General features: G+C 36.1%; 1 protein-coding gene across 9 annotated transcripts in view; it reads right to left on the reverse strand.

Moving 5' to 3' along the window:
• Positions 1 to 20601, reverse strand: part of LOC123322654 (hemicentin-1) — a 637965-nt gene that overhangs the window by 383853 nt on the left and 233511 nt on the right. For 8 of the 9 annotated variants that reach the window (XM_044910626.1, XM_044910618.1, XM_044910620.1 and 5 more), the window contains exon 3: positions 10021 to 10198. In XM_044910626.1, coding sequence (XP_044766561.1) covers positions 10021 to 10198 — 178 coding nt within the window. Of the gene's footprint in view, positions 1 to 10020; positions 10199 to 11211; positions 11341 to 20601 lie in introns of those variants that run through there. The other variant, XM_044910623.1, reaches the window with a different exon arrangement.

The raw sequence follows: 20601 nt of genomic DNA on the forward strand, positions 1-20601 counted from the left end.
ACTAATAATAAAAAAACGGAAATAGCGTTTTTCAAATTTTCTCATTCAAACTTTCTTTGGCTTTATTTTTCACCTAATAAGCTCTATCTTCCGCTGTAGATTTTATAGGATTTTACATACCTATGAACAATGCAAATCGGATTCCTGTATGTAGAGCGAAATTTTACAGTTTGGGCTGTAATGCAATATCCATTATTGCGCATCAATTCCTGAAACGCAAAACGCTCATCATCCCTCTACCCAGGGAAGCTGCAGCACTTATAGATGCGTTATTTGGAAAAGAGATCTGATGCTTCGGATCGGTTATTGAGAGATAATCATGGGGTATGAACAATACACGGATGTGTATAGAATCAATAGAGCACCCTTGGGCAGTTTCAATATTCGATCCTTCTGTTTATGCAACCTATTCTAGTGATCTGAGAAGGGATTTGCTAAACACAATCTCTACAGGGTGTCCCACGGTGAATGGCTTATTAGACGTTTATAGAGAACTAGTCACAATTTCATGCTGAAAATTTGTGTGTTGGGGTTTTATACTACGAACTTTCTCCCAAAAATATTTTCAGACCCACGCAGCTCTTCTGGTTATACGGGAAACAGCCTACTGCCATCACAGTATATCTTGGCATCATTATAAAGCCGATTGAATTAATTATTTCAGTAACAGTAACAGAAGTAACAGAAGAGTAGGTTACTCAAATGTACCCTATATACAGGGTAAGCCTTTGACTCGTACAAATATTTTCTAACACTTTTTTCCTATACTATTTTTCCGATTCGGCCCTGACAAAAAGATATTTCCATTTCAAGTTTTCATAGAGAGCTGTGCCACCTCTGGAAAAGCAGAATAACCTTCAGAATAACTATCTAAATCTGTGACACTACACATCTGTGGATCTTTTAAACACAGTTATATTCATCCAAAGTACCCAATTTCTCAAACTTTACAGATAATTTTAAATTTTTAAAATCAAATTACTCGAAAACGGCGCATTATACGAGAAAATATGAAAAAACTATTATTTTACAAAAGGTTCAAAATTTCATTAGATAGCTTCCAACTTAGTTTTTTTGGAAATTTTATGTTACTTAATGGTCATAATAAAAAAACTGGAAGACGTGGCTGATATCTTGTGTTCGAAAAAAGATTCATCAAATTAAGGAAAAACTATATTACGACATTCATTTCATTCGATATAACCGTTTGTGAGAACTAAAAATAACATTTATATATGGTTTTGCAACAGCCTCTATCTTTCAAACCGAGCCGATTTGTAAAAAATGGTAAATGAAAAAAGTGTTTCTTTTGACCTCAAGAATCTACTGTTAAAATATTTGTACGAGTCAACGACTCACCCTGTATATAAATAAAACATTCCATGAAAAACTTAAAATAATGAAAAATAACAATTTGAATCTGACACTTTCAGAAACCACAAATGTAAACTAAAATTCGATGTTTCGATGAATAAATTGTTTATGGATTCTCAACAAACAGTTGATAAGATACAATACATGAAGTGTCAGGATTATTAGTCAGATATTTTTGTTTACTTCTGGGGTTTCCGGAATTCGCAGACTCCTTCATTTCAATTGACTTATTGACAACTCCAGGAGAGCAGTAAAATCAACACTTTTTTAGGTAGAATAGGTTAGGTTAAGTTAGGTTGAGTCCTTCATTTCAAATGACTTCTTGATAACTCCAGTAGAGCAGTAAAATCAATTCTTTTTTACGTAGAATAGGTTAGGTTAGCTTAGGTCAAGTCCTTCATTTCAAGTGACTTATTGATAACTCCAGTAGAGCAGTAAAATCAACTATTTTTTACGTAGAATATGTTAGGTTAGGTTAGGTTAAGTCCTTCATTTCAAGTGACTTATTGATAACTCCAGGAGAGCAGTGAAATCAACTCTTTTTTACGTAGAATAGGTTTAAATAATGAAAAATACAAGTTTCAATTGAAAATCTCGAATTTGATGAATTAGTTTATTCCAACTTGATGAACTTCGCATAAACACCCTCTATAGTTTCACCCCAAACAGCAACTAGTGCTATAATATAATTTCAAATATTGGCAGTATTGAAAATGGTAAGATTTTTCTCAAAAAAACGTCCATAGCAGGAATATAAAAAATATTTCTACAGTTATGAAAGTATGAAAGGAAGTATTTTTCGTCGAAGTTTATATTGTTTCTAGTAGAAGCTACCAGGAATGAGTTAATGAAATTTGAAACCTTGACGAAGAAAACTATGACATTTTATGGCTAATTCTAAACGGCATTGAAGACAACACTCTAGTTGTAGATTCATGAACATACCTAAATCACTATTGAAATGAAGAATACTGAAGCGATACCTAATACATCAAAGAAATACCTTAACGAGGCTTAGTTAGGTATAATATGATCAATACTGAAATTCGGTACACTAAAGCGGATTGAGCAACATCCAGCAAAGGCGTTTTATGTTAAATGTATGAAGATTAGCAGGGATTACATCAACGACAGTTAAGTCCCTCAACCTAACCCATAGTATCTGGCGTTGTTATGGGGGGAAGTTTTTCCCCACTGGGCTGTTGCGACGAATGTTTATGCGGAACACTGAGCTATATCGAAATCAGGGGAGTAATATTAAACCGCACGTGCGGTAAGCCTTCTAATAAAATAATTCTTAGATTTCGTTCACAAGGAAACGGGGCGTACAAAATGCGAAAGAAACAGCAATTACAATGTCTCATCCGAGAAGTAGTTATACAGGGTGAGTCTTTGGCTTGTACGAATATTTTAACAGTAGATTCTTGAGGTCAAAAGAAACACTTTTTTCCTTCATCATTTTCTACGAATCGGCTCAGTTACAAACATACGGAGAGTTTAAAAACGATAAAAAATGTTATTTTTGAAATTTCGTAATAGTTTTTCATTCATATTATTAATCTTTTTCGAACATAAGATATCACCCATGTCTTCCAGATTTCTCATTATAACCGTTAGGTACCATGAAAATACCAAAAAATTAAAGAAACCAACTGTAGGAACTAACTATCTATCTGATGAATATTTGAACGTTTTGTAAAATATAAGTAGGTATTCTTCATATTTTCTCGTATAATTCGCCGTTTTCGAGTAATTTGATCTTAAAAAATTGGAGAGTATCTGTTAAATTCGAAAAATTGGGTACGTATGCAACTATTTTTAAAAGATCCACAGATGTATAAATCCACAGTGGCACAAATTTACCTAGATATTCTGAAGGTTATTCTGTTTTTCCAGGGGTGGCACAGAACATTATAAATAATCAAAATAGTAGATCTCAAGAATATACTTTTAAAATATTTGTACGAGTCAAAGACTCACCCTGTAAACCGGGAAAAATTAGTGCAGCAAATGTATTTGGTTTTTCCGCATTTTTCACTTTATAACTTGAGTCAAATCTGGATGTTCCTCTAATGACCAATGAGGTGGCATAAAATGGATTGTGATTGTGATGCACAATTAGTTTGTTTCCCCAAATGGAACTCTTCCAGAGTTATTCAATGAAAACATCAACTTTTCCTCAGTATCCTCATTATTGGATTTAATTCTCATTGAAAATCTATAGATCAAAGTTTTATTTTCAATAATTGAGTTCCAAACACCCTTTGTCCGTAAGGAAATTATCATAACATCTGTTCATTGCACGAAGAAAAGAATAGAACATAAAAATAATATTCATTTCGTTGAAAGTAAGTACGTTGAAACAAATCTACACTTTGAAGTATGAACAGAACACTAAACCAAAAAACTAGAAGTATTTTTTCAGGTAGAGTATGAACATTTTCTGGTTATTTTGATGCATTTTCGCTACAAATAATGGTAAAATCGGAGAGCGCTATGGAAAATCATGGGACGCCTTGGAGTACCCGAAAAATTCTTAGCGGTGTGTAAAAGCCTTCATACCAACAACAACGCTAGAATACAGCGTAATGACTCTACAACCGACCATGTCTTAACCAACTCTGGAATAAAACAAGGCTGCGTGTTAGCGTCTTTACTGTTCCATATTTTCGCCATAGCTCTCTCGATAATTGCTGACACGAGTATGCCTGTAAGAGGTGTTGAAATAAGATTCAGATTCGATAGAGGCCTGTTTAACCTGTAGCGCCTCAGAGCAAAAACCCGTACAAAGTTTGTCTTGCACTTATCGCTAGCAGCTCAGAGGATCGACAGATAATGTTGAACATCTATAAACGTATATACGAAGCTTTAGCCTTAGACTCAATATCGACAAAACCAAAATCCTGGTAAGTCCGCCAGAAAGCCTTCAAACAGATATCAGCTTGGAAAATGAAACTCTAGAACAGGTCGAGAAGTTCAAATACTTGGGAAACTTCATAAATACTAGGGCTAACCTAGACACGGAAATACACAACCGTATCAATTCGGCATCACGGGCATTCTGGAAGCTAAAGGACAGAGTGTTTCAAAATCACGACCTGAATCTGAAGACCAAGACAGATCAGTGGTCCTCCCAACGCATCCTTACGGAAGCGAAAGCTGGATGCTCTACAGGCGACATATTAAACAGCTCGAACAAACGCAACAACGTCATCTAAGACAAATAATGCACATCAGTTGGTTCCACAACATTTCAAATACAGAAAGAAGCCTTGCAATGCGTTAGTTGTATAACAATTGAGACTCAAGGGCTTGACTCAGATGGAACGGCCACATTCAGAGGATGCAAGACCCAAGACTCCCCAAAATAGCTCTGTATGGCGAAACAGAGGGAGCCCGGAAACCAGGAGGCCAGTATAAGCGGTTTAAGGATACACTACACCAATCCCTAAAATCAGTTAATGCCAATCATAACTGGGAACAACAAGCGTTAGACAGATCACAGTGGAGGTCTTTGGACCACAGTTATAATGGAGACGCGAGAAGAATACAGCGGCGGCCAGATCTAGTTGGTGACTATCTATGCCCGGAGTGTGGAAGGATCTGTAGGTCACGGTTGGGTCTCTTCAGTCACAGGAAGGCACACAGTCGCAATTAGCCCTAAGAAATTATAAGTCTGGTTTTTTTTTTACGTCTTTTTGTAGATTTATTCCCGGTAACGGGATACAGCAATGAATGAATGAATGAACTTTCTAATTATGGAGGTGGAGGTGGATGATGGTAATTTCAGACTTTTTAAATGAAGATAAAAGAGCACTTAACCTAACCTAAGCCTTTTAGACCCGTTTGCACCAAACGCACTGAGTGTAAAGTGTCCCTTAAAATGAACCCTTAACTTAAATTACGTTGCACCAACTGTTAAGTGACATTTAAATGGCTGAGCTAGCCTTAAATTTGAGCGCTCCTGTAATGACCACTTAGGTATTTAAGGGCGGGATTCTAACCTAAAATAGTTTGTTGAACTGGCTGCAGAACTTCTCATTTTTGATGGATTTTGAAAATTGAATGAATTTATTACTGAATACCAAGCCTTTTCTTTTGGCTTTATTGTAATGCCATCAGTCTTTTTTAATTTTGAATTTGGTGTCACAAATCATACTATAGTTAGTAACAAACTCTTTTCTTCTGTTGAGAAGTTGATTGCCCTTCGTAAATTACCACCACTTGCTTGGCAATCATTCACCCTATTCGTAGTAACAAAGGCAATAAGGGCATTTTCTTCACGTTCCTCTTCAACATTAGTAAAACAAATTCACACAAGACCTTACAAAGAAAGTGTTGTAGTTATATAAACTTAGGTACCTTTTATTTGACAATCATTATCATTATCAATATTAATGCTAATTAAACAAACAGAAAAGTTGTTACTCTTTGATAATATTATAATAATATCCTTGACACTGTCTGACAGCGCAATAAAGTTAGGGTAATGAAATGACAACGTTCATCGGCAACCGGCCAATCCATGGAATAGCTTTATTGGACTAGGATGAAGTTGCACTAAAGTAAAAAACTGAAATATCACTAGATATAAAAACTTTAGGGCTCCTTACTTAAGATTCTGTTAAGCCACAGTCGTGCAACTGGGAATAAAATTAAGCGTCCATTAACTTTAAACGAGGCTTAGTTGAGTACTTCTTTTGAGGGGGATTGGTGCAAACGGGCCTTATAGAAAAATGAAGAAAGCACTGACGTGGCGTCAGGATCAGGTTGAAAACAAATGCCTACTTTTTTACAAACATCTCACTCCACCGTTGGGGATAACAACGTAAAGAAAACATCTTCTTTTTGAAATGAACTGCTGCAAAGGTATCGATATGTTAGTGCCCCAACGTGACGCAACCTGCTCCGACCTGCCCCAACGTGTGGCCTTATCGCGCGACTCACATCGATCCTTATCAATTATTCACGCCTCGGGTTACACGCACAAACGCGTGCATGTTTATAGGCTTCCTGGAGGAGCACGGTTCGGGTAACATGGGTCAGCGGATATATAGAGGCTTTGTCACGTTGATACCCCAAGTGAAATCGAAGTATCGGTCAATAAGGATGGCATTATTTGGATTATCGGATACGATCGCACTCTGCGACCCGGACAAATAGGAATTGATGTCGAAGAGACCTGAATATATACAACGTATGCAGTGTTAATTGAATTTGTAGTTGAGCAATGTCCACAAAGATGATAAGTAAGTAAAGAATTTTGTTATATCTTCTTTCTTGTGTATTAATCATACATATGTATTCTTTTGATGCTCATACATATGTATTCTTTTGATGCAGAGCATTACAATATTCAACAGCAAATAATAATTATAGCATGTGTATGAGATACAGTTTCAGCAGAGGTTGGAGTGAATGGGTTACCATACAATTTGGTGTATGATACAAAAGCTTAGGGAAAAACTTCAGTAAAAAAACCTTTTCTGCCAACGAGTGAGTGGATGGTAAGAAATGAAATTGTTCACGAAGTAAGCTGAAATATTTTATATTGAGGGCATCTCGCACTGCAAAATTTGATCAGACTGCCAAAGACCCTTTATATTCGAATCAAGAAAAAAGTTGGACTATAAAGATTTACGCGACTTCAGTCTTGGAATCGTATTTTCTGGAATGTAGGACAGAATTGGAAATGAGTCAGGAACGGATTGAAATTTATTCCAGGAATTCATAAATGCAGTCTGTCTACAAATATGAGGCAACATACAATGTTTGAAAGAGCAGGTAACCATTGAATAGGTGAAGATTTAATAGTTCCAGTTAAAATTCTGATGGAAAGATTTAGCTGTGCATAAATTTTTTGCAAATGAGCAGTGAAAAAACCAAAGAAGAAGAGTTATTGCATATGCACCCCATGAAGTACCAGCTAGTTCATGCAGGATATTTTTCCTAGTTTTTAACTTCATACGCAAATTTTCCAAATGAGCTTTGAAATTCAGCTTAACTCCTAGATATTTGGGATTGAAGTTATGTGCCAAAAAAGAACGACCGAAAACTACACTCAAATTTCTATATTTTCGATTATTATTCAAATGGTAACACGAAACCTAAGTTTTATTTGGGTTAGGACGCAAACGCCAGTCGAAAAAGTAATTCCACAAAATTTCTAAATCTGTAAATAGATTATTTTGCATACATCTGAAATCAGAATGACGGTATCACAATAGCATCTTCAGGTAGGTAAAGGTTTACCTGAAGATGCTAAAGTGAGAGCGAAACACATTTCGTGGTTTAAAAACTCATTTTGTGAAAATCGTTTAATCTGTTTCAAGTTCAATCATAGATTTTCATCAAATATCGGCCACATCAATTTTATATGTTTCGAATGACTTTCAACGTGAGTATATATACAGGGTGGCCATTTGAAAACGAAACAGACGAGATTACAGACGAAATAAATTTTTTCGATAGAAATGCTCGGACAGGTCGATTTCTGTTTCGAGGGGGACAACTTAAGATGTAGGTTACGGACGCATAGCGCTTCAACCCTTGCTACTACAACCCTCACCCCCAATTTTTGAATAGGGAAGATGGGGTGAGTGATACCTCATTTGAAAGGTATTTTTATACTGATTTCAGCACAGTAATTGTTTTTTCATTTTATGCATTAGTTCTCGAAATATTCTTAACTAAGTATTTGAAAATGAAGTGGTGTTTTCATGGCACTTGTAGTGTTTTTTTGTGAAAAATCGACATTTTGAGCTTCAAAACAACCATGACTGTGGCTTCCTTCCTCCAATCCACTGACATAGAAATCTTTAATCAAGATGTCGAACAAACAAAGCGTATTGCGAAGGAGCTCAATCTTGCTGAAACTCAATCTAAATTATCTTCGATGTAATTTGCAGTATTTCCAATAACTTGCGGTAACACTTGATCGATAGAAATCTCCAAAAAGTCCAAATACGTACATATCTCTCATCAGATTACCAGGTAAGAAAATCAAATCATTAATGATGCCACAGAAATATTCCAGTCCCAATTCGTGAAACGATTTCCGACTTAATTATGAAGTGTTTTCTCAGTTGGCTTCAATAATGTTTTCATTTTGTTAATTATTGAATTCATATCTTTTTCAAAAAAATGAGAATCGATAATTTTTTATTTATTACGAACAGATCATTAAGTTGGCTTACTGGTTCTTTGACATGTGAATTATTCTTAGTTTTGAATCGAGACTTGTATGTGTTCTAATTCATTGTTCGACATGGTTTATTCAATTGCAGAGCGGGTGGAAATAATTTCACTTTTTTTTGCAAACAATCAATGTTCGACATCTTGATTAAAGATTTCTATGTCAGTGGAGTGGAGGAAGGAAGCCACAGTCATGGTTGTTTTGAAGCTCAAAATGTCAATTTTTCACAAAAAAACACTACAAGTGCCATGAAAACACCACTTCATTTTCAAATACTTAGTTAAGAATATTTCGAGAACTAATGCATAAAATGAAAAAACAATTACTGTGCTGAAATCAGTATAAAAATACCTTTCAAATGAGGTATCACTCACCTCATCTTCCCTATTCAAAAATTGGGGGTGAGGGTTGTAGTAGCAAGGGTTGAAGCGCTATGCGTCCGTAACCTACATCTTAAGTTGTCTCCCTCGAAACAGAAATCGACCTGTCCGAGCATTTCTATCGAAAAAATTTATTTCGTCCGTAATCTCGTCGGTTTCGTTTTCAAATGGCCACCCTGTATAATGGGACGATATTAATCCACGCGATGATTGAATTAATCAATGAATATTCTCTTCGCATCTGATTATATTTGTTCGAAATAATAATGTATATTGCAGGTTTCCCTTTACATAAATAACGCATTTGATACCTGCAAATTGTTCTTTTGTTCAGGACATCCAGCTGATGATTACCACTTTGAACAAATTCTGTGGGAAATTCAGTCTAACTTTAAATTTTGTACACCCTGGTCTCAACTTTTTTTTTCTGCACTGCCAATCTCTCGAAGATTAATTATGTTCATTAGAATCCCAGAGTGCCATCAACAAAAAGCACTGAATAGCAAACTCAACTGGAGAACACATATAGACAAGACTCACACAAAGACCACAGCTGCCATGTCGGCATGAAAAAGAGTTTTTGTAAAAACTTGGTGGCTAAAACCTGCCACCATAGATTAACTTGAAAATATAGCTAAGTCACTCTTGTATCTGGCGCCATCTGTTAGGATGGTACACTAAACACGAACAATTATTCTAAAATTGATGGTTAGGTGTCGCTGCATTCGGGGCCAGCAGTTCGTAATCACTCGTTTATGATCGTGGTCTAAGGAGTTCGGCATGAATAATGTCCGTTTCAACAAAATTTTCAGGAAACTTATTGAGCTAAGCGAATCTTTCTCTGATTTTACTTTGGAAATTTTTCAATTCGTTCTTTTCAAATTAGTACCTGTACCGTAAAAATAGATTGCGTTGAAGCTTGTTTCTCGAGTGTGCTGTCTATTCTCTGTTCAAGTTCATGTCTACGCACGCAACCTGTTGCATATATTGCAACAGCTTGCCTGTGTTGGCAATAAAGAATAAACATTATTTTCGTGAATAGTTCTTATCCAATTTAGTGTTAACACTTACCTGTCTGTAGCATCTCCTTCAGCCCTTGCAATTCCTCCTGCATGACTGAACACATAAATCCTAGACATGTCTCTGTACCACTTTACGCTGTGCAATGCACCACACTGCTTCGTGTCGACGGTACATGGCAACGCTACCGTTGTTCCCACGAACGCATTGAACGAAGATTCACCAGCAGCTGTAAAAAAAATACATTTATAGATAACCATGATTGATTAGATTTCAATAATATGAGTTGTAATAACTTGAAAGTTTTGATTGTGTAGACTGGTTTCTCGAGTAGGATCGACATATTATTACTAAACTGCCTAGTAGGCACTAGATGGCGCACACTCATCTGTATACTGGGTGGTCTTATCTCTGGCGAATCTGGGAGGATGCTACGATAATCTACTCTGCTGGAAAACAATATAAGGTAGGAAAGTCAGCGTGGGCCACTTAAATTCGGTTATCGTTTCGTTCAATGATAATTTATGTGGTCCAGTATCGTCAACAGAATAGTCAATAAGAATACATATTTCTCAAGGCAATACAGCCTAATTGAACTAGATTCTGTTTTGACACAATACAAAATAAGCCAAATGAGCATGAAAGAGAATTCCATGGGTGAAACTAGTGTTGTTTTGGAATTGGAATCTTTTGGAATCATTACACTCAAAACAATATATGCAATCAGTGCCCCACAGCGAATATCACTGCAAAATTAATATATATTCGAATTTTACCAATAGAATTCGCTACAAGTCGGTGCTGTAGTTATATTAAGGCTGAGAGATTTTATTCTTCAAGTACCTTCTTTCAGAGCCTCAATTTTTTCTGTTTCTTTTCGAATATTATTTTCAGTTTTCTAATTGTATGGCATAAAGTTATCGAATCTCTTAGTATCCAATGGATCAGGATCAAAAAATATCACAGACTATTGAATTCCACTCGCAACCAACAGAAACAAATCCCTACAAATGAACTTTCCCAGGAATGTAACAAAATCAGGCTCTCAAATCATGAATATTAACGAAGTGCACCATAATGCACGAGAACTGCAACCGTCAGTCCCACGGCAGAGATGAAATGTGCATAAAACATTGAAATTAAAGTTTAAATTAGGTTGATTTCGCTTGTCATGCAGCACAGATTCTTATAATCAAAACTTCTACTGGTATGTGAAATGTGCGAAACAATGGAAATACCCACCTCGTATCCCAGTTGAATACATGAAGAGAAAAACGAACACAATCTTCTCACAAAACATTACTATTAGTTTATGCGATCAGCTGAAAACTTGAGGTGAAAAAAACAACACAAAGTGAATCTGACTCATAAGTGTCAACCTCTCGTGAACTTAGAACATAGATACTATGTTCTAAGCTCGTGACAGCAAGGTGGTTTTCTCTGATTAATGCAATTTTTGACGGCCCAGAAATTTTTAATGATTTCTGAATGTGAGTAAGGTAGCCAAAACACCAGTATCAATGATTTCATGAAAAGATCAGAGTAGCTTCTCCCACCAGTGTTGTTTGACTACTCTGAACCGATTCTGAACAGTTCTGTGTGCCAAATCAAAACAAAACTAATATGTTTCATCCAAATGTGTACGATTTAGGTATTTTCAAGCTATATATTTCCACTATCAGGAAGATAGTGAGTGAAAATGATGACAAAGAATTTCCCTCTATTGGGAGATCCAGAAAGATGTTGGCAGTTGAGGATTTTTTTTTGAAGATCGACAACAATTTGAAATCATAACTTGCAAAATGAGCACACTACTCGAAACTATGCGGAAGAGATGAAACATCACTTTTCAAAATTCTAAAATTAATGAATTAATTATATATGTATAAGTACATCTATGGCTGTCATGGCAAAAATAAATACAGGGTGAGTCTTAGACTGGTACAAATATTTTAACAGTAACAGGTCAAAAGAAGCACTTTTTTATTAAACATTTTTTTCAAATCTGCTCGGTGTAAAAGATACAGGCTGTTGAGAAGCAATAAAAAATTGTATATTTAGTTCAATCTCACAAACGGTTTTATCGAATGAAATGAACAACACAAGATATCACCCACATCTTCCAGTTTCCTCATTATGACCATCGCTTATCATTAAAATACAAAAAATTCAAAGCACCGAACTCTTGAAACTAAGTTGGACGCTATCTAATGAATATTTGAACGTTTTGTAAAATAAAAGTATGTATTAGCAACTCATTTTTTTGCGTGAATATATCATGCCCAAATAGGTAACGATAGACAATGGTGGTGAGATGAACATTTTGAGTACAGCAATTCTTTTTTTTTAGGAACCGAAAATAGGCTCATGGCTCCCTAACCCATGGGAGAGTTGAACAGGGAGCAACAGGGACTTCACCATAACTTATCAGGAAAAACATTGAAAGAAAACAATTTCCAATGTATTGGCTCCATTCTAAAATCAGTTGTTCTCGATCAATTCTAGTTATCAATAATTTTTCTTTCGTTTGATTTTCTACACGCGATCGCTATGCAACGCGAAACACGCAATTTGACCGAAGAGAAATGTGACCAAGCGGTAGTTTTGCGAGAAGAAGGGTAGACATACACAAGAATTGCAGAAAGGTTTGGAGTTTCCCATAAAAGTGTGTCCAGAATGTTGCAGCGATTCAGGTAGACAGGTATGAATGTCCGAAGACCAGAACAGGGTAGATCACGGGTAACAACTGCCATTCAAGAACGTTACTTGACAGTTTCTTCGTTGAGACAACGGTTTGCAACCGCTCACCTTCATCAAATTCAGTTTGAGCAAACTCATGAGGTGCAAATTAGCACTCAGACAATAAGAAATCGCCTCAGAGAATATGATTTAAGGCCTCGTGTCGCGGCAAGAGGCCCAGCTCTTACCCCAGCCCATCGAAAGGCGCGTTTGGATTTTGCGAGAGAGCATATCCATTGGGAAGAGGCCGATTGGGATACAGTTCTCTTCACAGATGAGTCTAGATTCTGCCTCTACCATTGTAATCCACGTTCCCTTGTATACAGAAGTCCACATGAAAGATATGCTCAGTGCAATTTCCTGAATACTACTGGTTTCGGGGGAGGATCGATTATGGTATGGGGTGGAATATCTTTGACAGCTCGCACAGACCTAGTAGTCGTTGTTGATAGTGGAGCTATGAATGCTGATAAGTATATAAGGAACATTCTTGAAGAGCATGTAGTGCCATTTGCCCCATACATTGATGAAAATTTCATTTTTATGGACGATAATGCCAGACCCCATCGTGTGCGCATCGTTCAGGAGTACCTTGAAGAGGTTGAAGTCTCTAGAATGGAATGGCCAGCAAGAAGTCCAGATCTCAATCCGATTGAGCAGGTTTGGGACAACCTCAATAGAAGGCTGAGAAGTTCAGAAAATCATCCAGCTACTCTTAATGACTTAGGAATCCAACTCGGAGAAATCTGGGAAGGATTAGATCAGAACATTTTAAGATCAATCATTTTGAGTATGAATCGTCGTTGCCGAACTGTAATTAACGCAAGGGGTGGAAATACCAAGTATTAAATCACCTATCAGCATTTTAGTATTTTGAAAATTGTTCATTTCTCTTCTTTCACATAAGATTCGGTGAAATCCTGAAATTTTCTTCCAATTAATGTGTCTTGTTTCGTTCAAAACCTTCCTGAGAGAACATAAAAAATAAGTTATGAAGTCAATGTAGAGTAAACTTTCATTAATATTAAGATTTTTAGAATGTGCGTTAATTTTTTTGCGCAGTGTATTTGAGGCGGTTCAAGTCTCCTACCCCTACTTTATAAACGTGGTCGCAAACCTTCGAAGATTTCTGTACACACAGAGTAAACATGATTTTAAGTCGGTCTGCCTGGTGAAGTATCTTTTTATTTTTTTTTATAATTCACCCCAATTTCAATCTGTTCTCTTCATAGTCATTAAATTTCTTTATGTAGCATTGTTCACAGAACAATCACCGTGTTTGCCCCTGTTTATTTTTATATAATTTCCTGCTGAAAGAGCGTTGACGGAAACACTTACAGCTCCATCACAACGCAATCCCAAACAAATGCGGATATATATTTGAATAAGGCATCCTCGAGATTTAAAAAAAAAACGGCAAACAATCACTTCCAATCTCTCGGGATGAAAACTCACTTCCAACTTGGAGGAGTTTCGGAAAGAAAATATTATCAAACTTTCATATTCTCAAACGAGAGTCAACAGTGAAAGATTTAGACGTTGCTCCGAAAGCCAATATTAAAAAGTATAATTTCTCCAAATGAAAAAGTTCTATTCGTGCCATATGATGGATAAAGATTCCGGTTAGTTCGGAAAGAAAAGAGCAAGAAAACCATCCGGGACTTCCGGACGAAAATTCTTCATGAAACACCAGATATTCGACATTAAAATCCCCCCGAAGAGGTTTAATATTTTAGGTAACGGTAACTTTTTTATTATGGAAACTTCGGTGGCAGTCGACATCAAGACAAAAAGACCCGGAAAACTCGATATATTAAAACCTCAAAAGAAATATTTCAGTCTTTCAGATGTCACAGGGAAAAAAGGGACTCGGTGAGGGGCATTCGAACGCGAAAATTACTCTGAAACTTTATGCGACAGCGGCCGTATTATTTCTTACATATTGGAAGGACGCTTCAAGGGCCACGTTTTATACCTCACTGCTGTTCCGTGATTTATTCCTTTCTTCAGCGATGCCGGGAAGAATTCTTTCTCAACAGCCTTTGTGCTTGAGTTTCTGACACGAAGAGCTATTTTCGTTCCACATCTACAATTTCAGATTGAAAATCGAATATAGGCATTCTAACAATATCGATGGCGGAAAAACTATTTTTCTGATCCTCTTCTTCAATACTTCACCTTATAAAAGGCATCAAGACGCATGCCTACGCTACAAGTATAATAATTCTTTATTCATACTTGGTTTTTGTGTCCTATTTTTCAAATATGTATTATAGGTAGTGGCTATTAGTAGTACTCTTAGCCACTACCTTTACCACATATAATTCTTTATAATAATAATAATAATAATGCCTCAGTGGCGGACGATAGCTGTCGTTATGGCTGTGCGACACATGAAACTATCCAGCACATCACCGGGGGATGTCAGAAGTTCGCGGGCACGGAGTACAAAAATAGACATGATGCTGTTGCCAAGATTCTTCACCAAGAATTGGCACTAAAACACCAACTTCTAAGTTCGAAAAAGGTTCTACATTACAATTACTATCCAGATGCTGTGCTGGAAAACGAACATCACAAGCTCTACTGGGATCGCACTGTTCTCACAGACCGGAAAATAACCCACAATAGACCAGACCTCATATTGCTCAATAAGGATGAGGACACAGCACTATTCATCGACGTGGCAATTCCAAATAATAACAATCTTCTAGATAGACACACTGAAAAAATTTCAAAATACAGAGATCTCGAGGAACAAACCAGAAGACAGTGGAAGCTGAAAGATATAAAGACCATCCCTATTGTCATTTCATCTACAGGCCTGATACCGAAGAAACTACTAGAGAACTTGAGAAAACTTCAGTTGGACGAAAATATTTATAAAGTCATGCAGAAGGCGGTACTGCTCGGAACGGCGAGAACAGTACGCAAGTACATGGGGAATGCAGAGGAACATCGTCTGCTCCGACAGGAAGTGCGAGAGGAGCAGGAATCCAACCTACAGCAGGGAGCCGAGGAGCGACCCGGACCCGACCACCACCACGAGCCCGAAAACCGGGAAAGGGCTCCAACAGAGCTTAATCCTTTTGATATCTGAGATATCTGGGATAAGTGAATTTTCCTCTGGAGAGGAGTGTGAAAGCCGCAAGGCTTAAGTCATAATAACATATATTTATTTCAACAATTATCACAGATACATATATATGAAATACAGTGATGAAATTGAAACAAGTCAAAACAGATATATTAGTCCTTAATTGACCGACAATAACTCCATTCACTTTTATTTTAGCACTCGGTTGGCAATGAAATAATTTTCTCAAGTTTTGACAACTAGAAACGGAGTAAGATTGGCACTCATGAAATGTCGTTAATAACGGGGTTGCCACAACTAATATCAATTAATATTACCAAAAATCCGAAAGTGATTGAAGAAGAGAGAAGACAGGGTTTCAGGAAATGTTATTTATAATTCAGGCCTGCTCATTCGAATAGGAGGTAACCCTGATATTCTAAAATCTACAATATATCAGACGGTAGCGAACATATTCAATATAAGTGAATTTATATAATGTTTCATCTGAATCTGAACGACTTATATTTAAGCTGAATGTTTCCACAATCAGAAAGATTGTGAATGAAGAGGATCACAAAGAATTTCCTTCTGCTGGGAGACCCAAAAAAGTGGTGGCATTTGAGAATTTTATTTTAGAATGAACGAATGCGAAAAGTTACTACATGATTTTCGATTAATGTCATCGTAGAATAAGTTCCAGAAAATTAATTTTTCTATTTTTCATTTGACTTGTCCTGTACATTGTAAATGCTTTAAGGAATCAATAAATATATAATTTATTGTTATTATTATATCAAAGTATCAAAAATGAACTGCCATAAATACGAGTCAGTTGTCCTGATAATTGTTAATTCATGTGAAAGTTTTGTTTGCCTTGAAACTTCATTTAATTTATTTTGACTTCCATTGACTCAAGATGATTTTTGTTGAAGAATTTGAAATTCCTGTAATTATCCGTTAATTCTTCCAAGACAATTCCAAACCACTGCATCATATGCATTTCATCTGGGGGTTGATTTTTCTGAAATCTACAACTGATGTAACGTATTCAACCTTAAGCCAAAGAAGACAACCAACATTAACTCTCCTCAAGATACTTTATATTATGTGTCAATAATTCAATTTTCTTCCATAGTAAAAATAAAGATATTTAAAAATAGATTTCCTGTACTTTCCATTCAAATAACCAGATTTGGTACGCCTTCAATCACTTCGAATAAACGTCAATTATGTTCGACATTGTGAAAAAATACGTACAGTCCATTCAAGAATGATTGACATCTCGGGTAGCTATGGAAAATCGAATTTAAGTTGGTAATAGCCCAAAAGTTCAGATTTTGTGTTGCAGAATTCAGGTATTGTGAATAAACAGCGATCCACAGACCAATTATTGTGAATCTATGCACTGACCGAAGGTAATTTGAGCTTTGTAGAGCTGTTTACATTCTAAATTCAATCCAACAAATTGGAAAGATAATTATATCAATTATGATTGCTGATTAATATGCTCTGAATTTCAATATTTTTCCTTTTCAAATACTGTTCTAGGTTATATTTAAATATTCCACTTCTGTGATTGAAACTACAGAAATTATTGAAAATCTTTTATGACCAGATTTAAGCTGCATCTGGACTTTTAAGTCCTACTGGGGTGTCAATCATTCTTGAATGGACTATAATTACTGAGAATTTGATTGTAGAACGGTGAAAATATAGCGCTGATTTAAAACCCAAAATGTTTTGACATGCGTCATAACCCCACATTTTCGAACTATACAGTTCACTATGGAGTATACAGAGTGGAATGTGTAAAATTTCCATGGCCAACCCAGTGCTTAAATAAAAGTGCATGGAGTATACATTTGTTGATCTATTGAATTGATGCGGCCGACTTACGGCCGTTTTCAATAACCTATCTATCCATCAAAACGGTGGATAGATAGATACTAGGGATAGACCGATCTGTCATTCTGTGCTTGTTTACGTTTCAATATTCTATCTGCAGATAGCGATTCTTACTGGCCGCAGCGATCTATCCCTTCCTCTGAAATGAGGTCAGATTGACAACCAGAGATAGGAACTTTCATTATATATGCGCCTATCTGCGTTTCAAAGAAATTTGAAGTAAACCATCGATTGTAAAAATTATCTCCGGTAGTTCAGTTTTTTGATCTGTCGAGTTCGACCAGTAAGGGGTAGAGATAAGCGTTGGAAATTGTTATCAGGGTGCATTTCAGTGCTTTCTTCTTGACAATTGAATTGTAATTAACTTTAAAAAATGGATTATTTGAGTAGCGACGATAGCGACATGGAATTATTAGAGATGATTGATGATGAAGAAAGTGAATCGGAAGAGACCCAAAAAGTTTATAAAGCACGAGTTGATTACATGATTATTTTGAATGATTACGAGTTCACATGTAGAATTCAACTGAGCAAAGTTGCTGTGAGTGAATTATTGGATTCAATTAATCCATATTTGAGGGCGCAATGTGGGAAAATTGAAACCGAAGAGTTGAAGGATTCGGTCAATCTTCTCCAAATCTCCTCTTTCAATTTATTGTTAGTAGCATTAATAGCTCTGCTGGTAATAACCCCATCAGCTGCTACAAATTGTACCAAACGCATGGCCTCTTCTTTAGTCATTGGTTTTGATTTAGGCTGAAAAAATCATTGCCTTCAGAACTTGAAATTAATGAAAAATGAATATCGATAACAACGGCGCTTTTATTTGAAGGTACTTACGGTTGAGGAATTCATTTTCAAATATTGCGTGGTTGAGAATCTCGATCAACAATTATTGTGATGTATTTATTGCCGTATGCACCTTTCATTGAACGACGTTTAAGCATAGAATCTCTATGGGAAAAAAAGACATTAAGGAATTAAGCTCGTTCAATGAAACGATGCATACGGGTATGTAGTCATACACACACGATTAACCTTCTATACATAATATTCAAATATTTACACTTTCTAACACACCCCAATATCTCAAACGCTAGAAATGAATTAATGATGTTGGTCTGTGGTCTGAGCTGAATGGATTCCTATCTATCCTTGCCTTGAGATAGATAACGTCAAACCATAATTGTGAAATGCAAACCATAGATAGATAACTACAAGGATAGATAGGCAGACAAACTGTAGATAGCGATCTATCCCTTATCTTGGATAGGTTATTGAAAACGGCCGTTAATGAAAAACCTTGATTGAACTTAAAACATTTTTATGACTTTTCATGTGGTTTTTAAACCACGACATGTGTTTCTCTATCCGAATAGTATCTTCAGGTGGGTAAAGGTGAACTACAGTTAATTTTGTTCTTTATTTTGGAGCATAAAGGATCAGATAATCATAAAATAGATTCCATAACAAAGAAAAAAAACTTTGTTTGTGAATTTGTATTATTGACAATAATTATAGGATATGTTTGCTTTCAGCGTAAGTCTCATACCTAAAGCATCAAATTCTGAATGATTTTTAGGCTCATGTCATGACTCGTGATATTCAAACCATAACCATCAGAAAATCAATGAAGCCATAATTTTAATTGAATTTGTGGCGTCCTGAAGCAGATAACCATTCCCGACCGAGGTGCACTTGTTCGGAACTTCAGAATCGCATTTTCTCCACTCATTAGTAATTCCCCAACAAGTCGTCCCAGCATGTTCCCATACCGCCTACCCCCCAGCCAGCAGAGCGCCAGTCGTATGTTCATTTCTCGATGAATTGAACAGAACGTACTTAATTGAAAGTTCTGAACGAATGAAACGATTCATTATTTCCTCCCCGGCTTTATTATTCGAAAATGGCGGATCCGTGTGCAGAATTGCAAGCCAGAAAATTCAATGAAGTTTTTATCATTCCATCAACTGCCTTTTCACGTTTCGATCTTTTATATCCATCTGCTAATTGCGTATATATTCATCAGGTTTACAGGCACAGTCTACATTGTGAACATTTTCGAATGCGATATGTGATGAGCATTTATTCCAGGGAGTGTTCGTTCTTTCTGCGTCATGTATCGCTTCACGTTTGGCTACGCCATTTGAATATACGCGAAATGCATGGTCTTTATGGAAACTACCGTGACTAGATTTAATCAGAGCCTCATTTTCTTCTTAACACTTGTAGTAGACTAGTTAATAACGACTTTAAATATCCATGTATGACCTGAATGATAAACTGTCTTCTAGATGAGTAATTCTCCGAAAAACGCTTCGCCATACAGGATTTTCCACGTTTCCTCTTATGCAGAACGAAACTTTTTTTATAAAATGTTCCCTAGGTAAAAGACCATGAAAATAGAGAGGGTTATTTGATTACCACAAAGAATAGGAGCGTATATTGATAATTTCTCTTGTTTTGGATAATTTCTTATGAACTTTGCTTTTCTTATTAGTCTTCTTTGTTTTTGGTCTTTTCATTTTACTCGCTAAGATCACCTCTTTTCACATTTTTTATTTTCGAACATCTTCTAATGCAGAAGTTTCATTCTCAATAAGTGTGCCAATAGGAACAACAGATTTGGTTATATGTCTATTCGATTGGTTGGTCGAGCTAAAAATGTGGCCATTCATTATGTGATATCGTACCACAAAAAAAATGAAAAATTTTGCAAGAAAATAGAATGAACCAGTCAGAACAATAATTCGTGATTCCAAATATGATCTCAATACAAAAATCAATACTAGGCTAGTCTTGAAAGACTGAAACATATGAGAAAAAATATTATAACAAGCAAAACATAATATGTAAATTAATTGAATTGATGATGGGCTTAAAGGTCTAGAAGGGTTTAAAGAAAACCA

The sequence above is a fragment of the Coccinella septempunctata genome, chromosome 1 (assembly GCF_907165205.1).
Source record: "Coccinella septempunctata chromosome 1, icCocSept1.1, whole genome shotgun sequence".
In the NCBI taxonomy this organism is placed as follows: domain Eukaryota; kingdom Metazoa; phylum Arthropoda; class Insecta; order Coleoptera; family Coccinellidae; genus Coccinella; species Coccinella septempunctata.